The sequence below is a fragment of the Sceloporus occidentalis genome, unplaced genomic scaffold (genome assembly GCF_023333645.1).
Source record: "Sceloporus occidentalis isolate IW3139 unplaced genomic scaffold, rSceOcc1.0.p SCAF_5, whole genome shotgun sequence".
Classification (NCBI taxonomy): Eukaryota; Metazoa; Chordata; class Lepidosauria; order Squamata; family Phrynosomatidae; genus Sceloporus; species Sceloporus occidentalis.
Genome location: NW_028316985.1, coordinates 114,857,654 through 114,870,180, shown reverse-complemented (window position 1 = coordinate 114,870,180; position 12,527 = coordinate 114,857,654). Strand labels below are relative to the sequence as shown.

The window sequence follows — 12,527 nt, the reverse complement described above, 5'->3', positions numbered from 1 at the left end:
TTGAGTCAAACCCAGTGCAAAATCACTGCCCTCCAGCTTCCACAGCCGCACCGAGCAAAAAATGTTCAGGTTGATTTAAAACAGCTCCTATTTAATCAACCAAAAACTTTAATTAGTTTAATTGAATCTGCACTGTACGATTGATTCAAACTAGTTAATATTCTGATTTTTAACAAATAAGGTAGGAAAGAAAAGTATTCACTCTTTCTAAAATTCTAGGTGTGGTGGGGAGTTCCTCATGAAAACCTAGTTAAATAAAATATGGGTCTTGATTGCAGTCAGTACAGTGTCTTTATTTCAAAGGAATAACTTGATATTACTTTGGAAGGCCATTTTTATATGGAAGTTATTTTTAATGTATTGGAACCAACAATATGCTAACCATATTGTTGTGTCATATGGCCCCAATCCAGCCATCATTTCACTCAATCATAGTGTTGCATCTCAGACTTACCCGTATATTGGAATCAGTGGGACTAAATGAATTTGTGACGAACTGAAAACCCACTGGTTTCAATAGATTTGCTTCAAGTACAGTGGAACCTCGCCTTATGCGGGGGATCCGTTCTGGACTCCCCCATGTAAGGCAAATTCTGCCTATGCTTGAGCCCCATTATAGTAAATGGGGCTCATGTATTTGGTGGTGCAGTGCACGCGGCAGCCACACACACCATTGAAAGTATTACAGCGCAGTTTCTGCGTAAACCGGAAGCTGCATATGGAGCAGGCACACTGTATGACTACATACATCTGGAGTCAAACTATAAAAGGTAACTAGTATCATCTGCACCAAAAGGTGCTTCCAGCAAGATTGATGCTTGTGAATTAGTATTAGTCAAACCTGCAGAAGTCCCCTGTCTCCACATATTATCCCATTGCTGGATCGGGACACATCCATTTTGTATCTTCTAACTGCATGGGATTAAAAAACAAACTGTCCCTCGACTGTAGTCATAGAATTTGCAGTTTTGAGTTTGTTTGAACAGTTTATAGAGGTAGTAAGTTGTGGGATGTTTAAGATATGTAAAACAGCCAATAATTTCAAACAGACAAAAGTAAGATGCTTCTCCTGTTGCAGCCCATCTTTCCAGCATCCAAATCAGGGGTGGGAATCATGTTAGACTGTTGGACTGCAGGTTGTACTAGCTTTAGTCAGCATAGGCAGTGAAGAAGAATGCTAGGAATTGTAATCCAGCAACATCTGGAAGGTTGCACAATTCCCACCCCTGGTCTAAAACGAGAAGAAATGCAGTATTTTATAATAACAAACACACAAGGCCAAGACTGATTGTCGTGGGTATAATGATAAGAACAAGACCAGAACTTGGAGAATTTAAATTTGTGAGATTGTAACACTCATAGTTGGCTTGGAGACTCCCAACCAATGCTGAGAACAATTAGTGGCTCTGACAAATCATACCGGAGCGTTTGATATGGCGTATGGTCTCCCAGTAATTTTGTTCCTGTAATTCCTGATGGTAGATTTATGGCTTTATTTTAAAGCGAGAATTTATTTTAGTCAAAGGCTCTTTTAAATAATATGATCTGGACCGTTAACCATTTATATTTCTGAAAAACTAAAATAACATGCAATCTCTCCCCCAAACCAAAAACAGTTCACTTTGATAAATTTCCAGCAATGACCATGATGGCTGGGGGAGCTGCAGTCCAAAGAATGGCCAAGAACCTGCCAGTCTGGTCATTTGCTGTACTCGGCTGTACTCTATTGCCTGATCTGACCCCCAAAACCCACTTTAAGATGAAACCAGCTGCACTGAGGGATGGAGTTCTGCAGCATTAGTGAATGGGATGTGTCCATCCTCCTCCCACCATCTAGCTCTGATGTAAAGAGAAGAAGAATCAGGGCCCACTGCAAGGTCTTTCTGCAACTCTTCAGCATGTCACAACCCAATGGCAGAAGGGAGCTTTGCACAGCCTCCTTGAGTGCCACATTCACCATTGCCACAAAACCGTACCATAGTGTGGCTGGCTAGATTTTAAGGTAGATTTGGGGGGCATTTCCGATCATGGCACAGGTATGGTGGTAAATGTGAATAGGAAACAGTTACAAGGTCTTAAGATTAGCTTATGACATTGTAATTAACAGGATGCCAGCCAATGGTTGGAATTCACATAGGGACATCGCATGTCCCCTTTTTTCTCATCACCCTTTTTTGGGTGCTGTAGAGATTGGTATTCCCTTCTTCGCCATGCAGTACCCAAAGCCAACCTCCCAACTTACTGTAAAGCTCTGAAGCTGCCTCGCATAGCCATTCCATTTTATTTATTTATTTATTTATTTATTTATTTATTTATTGTATTTTTACACCGCCCTTCAGCCCTAAAGGCTATCAGAGTGGCTTACAATTATTATTTTTAATTAGACAGTAAGCAGTGATGTGGCTGGCAACCCTTGCCTGCCTGGCCAGACACTGATTACAGAATCACTCAGACCCTCTAGAGGACTCACCCTCCCCAGGTCTCAATACTTGTGTGTCTGTGGGGGGAGCAGATAGCAAGATCTTTAATCCTGCCCACTTGGAATGGCTGTATAAGGCAGCTTTGGGGCTTTACAGTAAATTGGGGAGGGGTGGTACATGGTTCAACAGAGTGTAGGTCCGCATAAGGAATCTTTACATTACACTGGGAGGATGTTGAATCAAGGCCAATGTCCCCAAGATCTAGTTCATTCCCAAACCCATGGTATTGCCTATGCTCCTGGGCAGAGAAGGCGTTGGATGAGAGGACCCCTGAGGCTGGTTATTGCCAGGAGAGAAGACAAGGTGGTGTTGGCTGAGAGGGGTGGGAGAGAGCACTGGGGTGCCAAAGGCAGCTTGTCTAGAATCAGAAACACCTGGAGCCTAGCCTGGCCTCTAAAGAGGGTGAATATTCCTCTCTGCCTCAGATTGCATCTGACTAGTTCAGCCAGACCTAATTGGGATGCAGAGGCAGATGCTACTCCAGGTGCATCTCTGCATTGGCTCACACACGGAGACCTGATACCGCATGCAGATATGTATCATGTATCCCTTGTTGGATGGAGGCAGTCATTCAGTGTTCAGTGGCGCATGCAGATATTGAACTTTTAAATGCAAATGTTATAAAATGTCTATAATCCTCAGCAGCATGGGGGAGCTTTCTTCCTATTGCTACCAAGTGCATTTTGTTTGGAGACAGATTTTTAGTGGAGATTTAAAAAAGAAAAAGAAAAAAGAAAACATTTGGAATCTTCGCCATTTATAATACTTCTAAAAGACTGAAATAACTTGCAACCTAGCAAACATTGCTGAGTTGTCTCTCCAGCTATGCTTGCCTGTCTGCCTCAGACCAAGAACAGTGTGTGTGCAAAATCAGCTTATGTCGAAAGCTCTCATTGCTCAATTGGGGAAGAATAAAAATAAAAATTGGAAAGCATGTATTTACAATGGAAGAATGGGAGGACACAAAGGCCCACATTCTATGCTTTTAAAAAAATATGTTTTTGACCATCGCATAACACATGGGACTCTTATCTCCTCTCAGTCTTCCCCCCCAATTGGGAAAACTGGCAAAGGTCTCCATTCTACATGGAATTGGGCATTCAGAGTGCCCCTTTCCCGTTACACAACGTGAAGAAGTACATTTCCATTTCAACATTTTCTTTGGGCTGGATTGGGACCATCCACTCCTACTTCCTAAGGAAGGCCTATAAACTCCCCATCCTTGGCCAGTGAGTGTTCAGTAGGTTGATAACATGTGGATTTTTGGGGGAAAATGTTGCTAGACATTTACATGAGAGGCCTGTTGCACAAAACAAAGTCCCTGACTAACATGGAAGGGTTCTTTCAAACCCCAAATATAATTGTTTTCTGTTGGCTTTGAAAGTTTTTCTTTTCTCGTTTGTGGGATGGTCCTTTAGATATTAATAATGAGCTAACCTATTGGGGACAAGGGAGTGGAAGATTCTCTGGTACCACCTTCTTTCCAAAACTCTTATTGTAAATAGTTAAGAGTTGTTGTCAGTCAGTTTGACGTTAGTCAGCACAACCCAAGTGACTTACCATGTGGGGAGGGGAGGCACTGCAATAGTGAGATACCCACCTCTTGGTATTCCAACATGAGGCCATCTGTTTCTTTAGGATTCTAGGAATTTCAGCTTTAAAGAAAAATGAATTTGTAATGATCATGAGGACCACGAAGCTGAAAAGACAGAAGTGGTTTCTTCAAAAAAGTTAGAAACCCAAGGTCTTACTGATGTTTCTTTTGCTGCCTCTTGGCTGCAGCTGTGTAGAACCCTGAAGGCTGAGCTTCAGTTCACAATAACCTTGGTTTTTCTTTTTTTTAAAAATAGCAGTTTCAAGTCCTTAGCTGTTGGAAAAATATGTTGAAAAAGTGCTTGGCCAGGTCTGTTAATATCTTAAAAAGCTCCATACCAAACACCCCACTGGTAGCAAGGCTAGAAGACAGTATGCAAAATAGGAGAATGTGGTGCACAGATTAGGTGAAATAAGAGAAGCTGTGCTACCTACATTAATTATGCAAACTGAAATGTTCACATTTTGGTGCGGTGTATTAATTTTATTTCATTTCATGTAAACACTTTGCAGTAGTGATCTCCAGTACAAACATTTTCCACACTCTTTTGTTGCTTGTATTCCTGCCCTGACACTTGTCCTTGTTTCTTAACATTCCACGCACCCCATCTCTCCCCACGCCAATACCTTGCTAACCAAAGATATCATAATCTTTTGGAAAGCCAAGTTATGCAGCCATCCTATGTAAATTGCCTTAGGATCTGGAATATATTGCAGTCCCATAAGGGAAGCTCAGAGTGAGCGCATTTTCCTACATAGTGGCATTCCATGGCTCCATAGTGCACAAGTCTAAGAAAATCTATTTTAACAACATGCAGACAGTTGTAGCACCACTTGTAAGGATTTGTAGTTGATAAAAGGGTATATGAGCCCTCAAGCCTGCCCCCCCCCCCAAAAAAAAATTGTGGACCACAGCTCTCACAATCCAGTTGACATTCTGGCTGGGAGATTCTGGGAGTTGTAGTCCAAAACAGACACTTTGCAAAACTGATAAACACTGTGGAGCCAGCATGCCATAAGTCCAGCTATAAAACACTAATAGTTCTGTATGCCAGTTTTAAAAAGGTCAGATCTGCTAAATCCCTATTTTCCCACAGAATTCATTAGGATGCACTGCACCTCCAACCCTGACTGGTGGATGCCTTCGGAAGAACAGATAAACAAAGTATTCAGTGATGCTGTGGGACATGCTCGGCAAGGTCGTGCTGTGGGGACATTCCTCCATAACGGTAACTCATATTATGAAGGGATTGACCAACACAGTTCCCATGATGACCTCTTCAACAGGGGTGTCCATGATGGATCTGGAGACTGATGGCAGGTTAGAAGTCAGTGCCAGCATCTGAGGCTGTGAAAGAGACTGTGTGTGTTCAGTGTAATGTTTTAATGTGACTTGAGGATCCAAAGCATGTTCAAACTTCTGTTTCATCCAAGGCCTTCCTGTGTTTCTGGGCAGCAGAACTTCAGACACTAGATATGGGACTCAATCCTCTTTTAGAGGAAAATAAAAAAATCTTCCCTTTAGAAAATTAATCAGTCTTGTATACTGATTCTCTGAGTTAAGGGTTTTATCCTGTCTTCCTGCCTCCCCCACCCTATTTAAGTAAATTATGTTTTTCACTATATGAGCTTCCATCTGTTAAAAGATTACAAACCAGATACAGTTTGCTAACACAGCTGTTCATTTGGAGAACTAAGCTTAAGTTTGAAAATTACTTTGACATATGAAAGATACCTACCTATTTTCACAATAATTGCCAAGTCCTCAGGATTTCCATTTCCTGTCTGTACTCAGCTTTCCCCTTTATTCTGAGTTCATGTGCAGTTTATGAACAAAGAAAGTTTTCTCTTATGGTCTACTAGGAAAGGAATGTGTACCAGTAACATTTCTTTAAAACGAAGGTATCAAAATCAGGGACTGTGACAGCATTTATATTTGCTATTCAAAAATGCTAGTACTATTCCGTAATGGTTTCTCTTTACTAATATATTAGTAAAACAAAGTACTCTTCCATGACAGATAGCTTGTTCTATTGCTTTAAATATTTTATATATCATCTTGTTTTTGCTCAGGCTACACCTCATTTTATTTTTTTACAAGTCCCTTCGGGAATACACTTCTCCTCTCTCTCAGGCACAGAACAATGCTTACACCCATGGCTAGCAGCAAATTTTAAGTTAATATGTTCAATTGAAGAAGAGTTACAAACTCAAAACTGAAAATGACTTTTTAAACAAACAAAACACATACACTTTTCCCTATTGCTTTGGAAGGATTTTCAAATTCTTCCTCTTCTGCAGGGGAGGATTATTTGTGGTCTTCTGTTGGACTACATTCCCCATCAGCCTTATATTATGGCATTATACACTTAGGCTTTAAGATGCCACAGGGGCCCTATTTTGAGTTTGTTGCAGCAATGGAGTCACACTTCAGAAATGCCTGTACAATAGTTTGGATTCCCAGTTGCTTTCTGGAGGCAGAGAGACACTTTTGCTGAGTTGCCTGCCCACCTTAAATTTCCCCTGAACTTTCCCAGTTCCCAGAGTAGCCCCTACCACAACTCTTGCCATCCTGGAAAATTCCCCACCCTTTGAGCATAGTCTTTTTCTTTCTGGGTATGGAAGGAGGATGCAGTGTGGAAGAGGGGGCAGTAAAGCCTCTTCTTTGCATCCAAATGAATGGCAAGTCTGTGAATGCGTAACATGGCAGTCAATAATATCTGATGGCTCTGTTTAATTTATCCCACCTTCTTTACGGGGCTCAGGAAAGCTTACTGTCTCCCTTTCTGAAATGTAGATTAAACTAAACATATTGGTATCTGTATAGTGCCTATTTTGAGATGAAGAATCAGGATCATGTCCACACTTATAGATGTGTTTGTTTCCCCCCCCCCCTCCTTTTTTTAAATAAAACTTTTTTCTACTAGGGTGCACACGGGGGAGGGGGATTCTGGGAGCTACAGTAGGAAAAAAGCACTTTTCTGTGACATGGAATAGGGACGTGGATGAGCTTAATACAGCTGTGACCATATGATTTAGTGGCACTTGTTTCTCCACTCCTGTGTAGCATTGAGAAAGGAATACCATAATTGTGAGTCTGTAAGCATTTAAAAAAGAATGCCATAATCGCAAAAAGTCAAGATGGGTATCCCAAAATCAAATCATGCCAGACTAATCTTTTCTCTTTTTTGGATAAAATCACCAGTTTGGTAGATGAAGGGAATGCTGTGGCTGTAGCATATCTTGATTTCAACAAGCCCCCTCCCCTTGATATTCTGCCAAACAGGCTAGTAAAATGTAGGCTAGACAATACAACTGTTAGGTAGATTTGCAATTGGTTGACCGGCTGAACCCAAAGGGTGCTTAGTAAACAGCTCCTCTTCATCCTGGGGAGAAGTGACCAGTGGGGCCCCACAGGGTTCTGTCCTGGGCCCAGTGCTATTCCACATCTTTATCAATGGCTTGGATGAAAGGATAGAGGGTATGCTTATCAAATTTGCAGACGGCACCAAATAAGGAGGAGGAGCTAATACCCAAAGGACAGGATCAAAATTCAAAATGACCTTCATAGATTAGAAACCTGGGCCAAACCTAATGAATTTCAACAGGGAGAAATGTAAGGTACTACACTTATGCTGAAAAATTGAAATGCACAGGTATAGGATGGGAGATACCTGGGTTGACAAGACTACATGTGAAAGGGATCTAGGAGTTTTAGTAGGCCACAAGTTGAACATGAGTCAATGTGATGTGGCAGCTAAAAAAGGCAATGCTATTCTAAGCTGCTTCAACAGAAATAAAGTGTCTAGATCAAGGGAAGTAATAGTGCCACTGTATTCCGCTTTGGTCAGGCCTGACCTGGAATACTGCATCCTGTTCTGGGCTCAACAATTCAAAAAGGATGTTGACAAGCTGGAGTGTTTCCAAAGGAGGTCATCCAAAATGTTGAAGAGTCTGGAAACCATCCCCTATGAGGAATGACTTAGGGAGCTGGGTATGTTTAGTGTGGAGAAGAGAAGGTTAAGAGGTGAAATGATGGTTAATATTTGAAGAAATACATCAAGGATGGAGCAAGCTTGTTTTCTGCTGCTCCAGAAACGAGGATCCAGAATAATGGATGCAAGGTATAGGAAAAGAGATTCTACCTTAACATTAGTAGGAACTTCCTGACAGTAAGAGTTGTTTTGACAGTGAAACACACTCCCTCAGAGAGTGGTGAAGTCTCCTTTGGAGCTTTTTAAACAGAAAATGGATGGCCATCTATCGAGGGTGCTTTGATTGTGTGGGCAGGGGGTTGGACTTGATGCCCTAGAAGTTTCTTCCAACTCTGTGATTCTGATTCTAGCTTCAACATGGTTGGAAACTGTCCGAGCAAATGGCAAAACTTCAGGACACAGGTTCACTTCAGCAGACCATTGTTTCAGAAAAGAGCAAAACAGCCCTTTTGCCACTGAAGCCAAAGGTGGCCTGTGCAATTCAAGAAACTATTTGCATGTGCCCCACATTTGTGTAATCCTTAAAGCACTGGGATATGCTTGAAAAGTACTGGGTAGAAGTAATCAGAAAGGATTTCCATACTGTATCATTGAGGAGGAAGGACAATAACTGAAGAGTCAATAACCCATGCAGGTCACCCATAACAACTGCCCCACGTTACAAAGCGCACACAGCAGCTTTTGGCTCCACAGCAGAGAAAGCAGCTTCATGACACTGCAGGAAAGGATGAAACATGCCAACTTGGCTTTAAATAAACAATATCGGAAATTGTTTCCTGGGTATATATAAAGCACATAATTAAGGAGCAAATCTCAATTAAAACCCTATTTTTTCTTAATGAACAAAAGTTAAGCCCCTTGACAGTATAATATGATGTCTTGTCTACTTACAGGTAAGCCCCACTTACCCTTAGATAAGTGATGATGTCAAGCACATACTCGCTTTTCCATTCAGATCAATAGGACTTAAAGGAGTGTAACTACTGCTGGATCATATCCTTCATTTATTTATTTAACTTGTGTAATATTATAATCTGAGTTGTTCAATGCCATCACTTTCTTAGACAAATCTTTTGTAAGCAGCAGGATATAGTCATTGCCATACAAAGGCCTATTGAGAAGATAAATATAACCATCATTCAGAAATTACAGCATTTCAGTTCTAGCTGTTTGCTCTCCTACTTAACACATCAGCTACTATGTTGCTAAAATGGTGCTGGTCTCACTGGTGTTTGCTTCCTGTGGTGACACCTGCACATCACTTGGTAAAACTTGTCAGATAGAATGCATGAACCCACATTTGTCTAGAGTATAATCTCATTATAGTGTATTTTTGTAAAAGCTGTGTGAAATCCAATGTTTGTATATGACGTTATGTAAAATGTTGTTTGAATGATGCACATCAAGATTCACATAAAAGACCTCACTAAAGCAATACCATTAGGGATTAAGGCAACGGGTAAGCCTAGCTTTATTTTACTGGGAAGGTTGTCGTGAGATTTCTTTCACAGTCCCACCCATATATCATAAAATGTAGCATGGAAGCTTCATGGTACTGGCTGTATGTAGCAGAACCACATGGGTCAAGTCAAGAGAGTGGATTCAATCTCTCCTGTGGGGCAAGTGATTCTGGGATGGGATGTCACTACATGATCCAGGTATAATGGATCTTAGCAGGTATTATTATGTACATGAGGTTATATCACAGTGATAGAGCTCCCCTACATGTTGGCAATATACAGTTCAGGTCTCAATGACCTTTCCATTCCTACCTTAGTGATGTGTACCCCTACTTCTGGGAATGTCAGTAGGAGGAGGTCAGCTAAAGAAGTTCACAGTTTTAACTCCTTCCCATTCCTGCCATGGAATGGAATTATAATGTTGCTTCTCTGACAGGGGTCTAGGTCTCCAATGTCAGCACAGCAGAATAAGTCTATGCTACAGTGGCTGCCACACTCACTAAATTGGAATATACAATTCTTAATGGACAGTAATGGTGTGGTGTTGCTTCTAGCAACACAGATAAATTTTGAGTATGAAATCTAGTGTGAGCTCTAGTATCTCACAGTGATGCCAACAAATATTTTACTCTGTTTATAAAATCATGAAATATTGCACAACAACAGCAACAAAATCATCAGACTGAGAACAGAATCTGTCAAACTGAAGCATAACCATGATTGGGATTACAAAGGGTTTAAAAATTTTAATCTAAATTAAAGATGGAGAATATTAAGTTTTAGTATATTTTAAGAAGTTGGCTATGAAATTGGTTGCAGAATTTAAGGCTGTTCACCCACGATAGAATTTGATGGTTTACCTATTTTCCAGGTGTGTTAGCTGTGCTCTTTTAGAACTAGTGTGTTTGTTTGTTTAATTAATTAATTAATTGCACTTCTATCCTACCTTTCTCCCAAAATGGGATCCAAGTGTAAAACATGGGATTCCCACACATGCAAATTCCTTCAGTACGAGTTAAACCCAGAACGGATCATCTTGTAGAAAACCTCTTATCTCCTTATTCTAATACAAACAAGGAATATATATTCTCACTAAAATTTAGACTCTGCAAGGCCTTAAACAGAGAATATAATTCTGCTGCCTCAATAGAATAAGGAAAATTTAGGACTAGAGCCCCAATAATAGGACGATGATAGAGATGGTTCTTCACTGACTGTTCCCAGCTTCCCCCAAGTTAATAGTGTTTTCATGCTGCAATGCTATGCTAGTTACCAGGGAGTAAGTCCCATTGAATTCAAAGGGTCTTATTTCTGAGTAGACAGGTACAGTTATACTCTTATGGCGGCATTGCAATAAATTCACTAAATTTACTGGCCCAACTTTTTTATTTTAACTAGTCAGTCTACTATAATCACTGTCAGCCTAAAAAGACGTCCTGCAATTCAGACAGTAGCTGTTTAAACCTAATAAAACAAATGGCAGATGAAGCAATAAAACAGTTGTTTGGTCTCTGAGCATTTCAGGTGATAGGTATGGAATTGCATAACTGATTGCTTTACCTCTGAAAGAGCTTTATGCACAGATGCAATATACATGGGGATGTTCCTATGTTGTCATGTACAACACATCATTATATCGGAATTAGAGTTCCAAACCTGCAGTCTGAAATGGTACCATCTAGGGCCATTTTTATTCCATGTCCTGTTTGGTCTTGACAACAGCCAAATGACCTTGCTAAAATGAAGACGCATCTTAATAGGGTGTACTATAATTTGTTTTTCTGTGTTTAAATGTTATCAGTAGCAAGATTACCTCAATCGGGCCAGAATTTGCCTTCTGTTTTGGGTACAACATCCTGTTTGGCCTGCCTCACTCGAACCTCAGAATTAGAAGTATCAAGTTACCTCCCTCCAAACCACAAACACCCTTGCTTCCTGCACATTTGCGAGTTCTATCGCATACCCTTACATTGTGAGTTTTACCGGATACAAAACAGATACTAATTCCAGTTTGTTTGGGCAGGGGGGATATATCATTGCCTTAGCCTCTCTGATCACTGAATCCTTCTCCCATTTCTGTAGCAACGTTTTCAAAGTGTACGTCATCACTTCCGCACGCACACCAGTGCCAACATGCCTTTTGCTCTATTTTTTATGACAAAATATTTGTGGAGATACTGTGACCAAGAATTCATTTCTCCTAATATTTTTACTGTTATAGTGTAAGTTCTATTAACAATTTGTCTTGTGTAGAGTAAACAAAAGCTTAGGGGTAGACTAATACCTGATTCTGTACAAAATGAATAGTGTAATATAGGCTAGTATGTTTTGGTGAAAATTTCTATAGGATATGTGAATTGTTTTCTATGTGATATCAGGCCACACCTTTCTTTTAAGAAAGTAAACATATAAAGTTTAGACAGGTTTTTAAAAACAGTGATATTTTTTGATTATAAAGAAACCTTTGTTACTAGAGTTTACTATTATCAGGTGTTAACTCTTATTTAAATATTGGGTTTATTAGTACATGCCTCCAAATCCATTTCTTCTGTTGCATTAACAATGCACAATAAAAAGTTAGCCTCAACCAAGTGTGTGTTCGATGTTTAATTTATTATGTAGTGATACAAACATATAGTCACTAGTCTGGACTGGGTAATGTGGATGGCAGCATAGCCACCTAGCCATCCCAGTTCAGCTTTTGCAGTCCAACCCATTTCAGTACCCTGCCTTTCAGATTTAATTCCTTAAACATGAATTTGTTTTCAGCAATTTCTTACAATTTTCTGAATTGGCGGAATTTATGTTAGTGTTGGCTTACTGTACAGCAGTTTATTCAGTGGGTCCACTGTAATTGGGAACAGTCATTAGATTTAGGGTTGTTCTTTTCAACACCAACAATTTTATTTATTTTTGAATAATATAAACTTAACATCTTAAGCACTTGGCCTGCCTCTCCTGACCTTCATTAGGAACAAGAGAGAGACTGTTGTGTATGC

The 12,527-nt window shown here is 40.2% G+C and overlaps 1 protein-coding gene across 3 annotated transcripts in view; it reads left to right on the top strand.

The window, feature by feature from the left end:
* LOC149312687 (BEN domain-containing protein 4-like) overlaps positions 1-12,104 on the top strand; it is a 37,462-nt gene extending 25,358 nt beyond the window's left edge. For 2 of the 3 annotated variants that reach the window (XM_089525175.1, XM_089525174.1), the window contains exon 5: positions 5,171-12,104. In XM_089525175.1, coding sequence (XP_089381301.1) covers positions 5,171-5,388 — 218 coding nt within the window. In that variant the 3' untranslated portion in view covers positions 5,389-12,104. The remainder of the gene's footprint in view (positions 1-5,170) is intronic. The other variant, XR_016281286.1, reaches the window with a different exon arrangement.
* Positions 12,105-12,527: the final 423 nt, after the last annotated feature.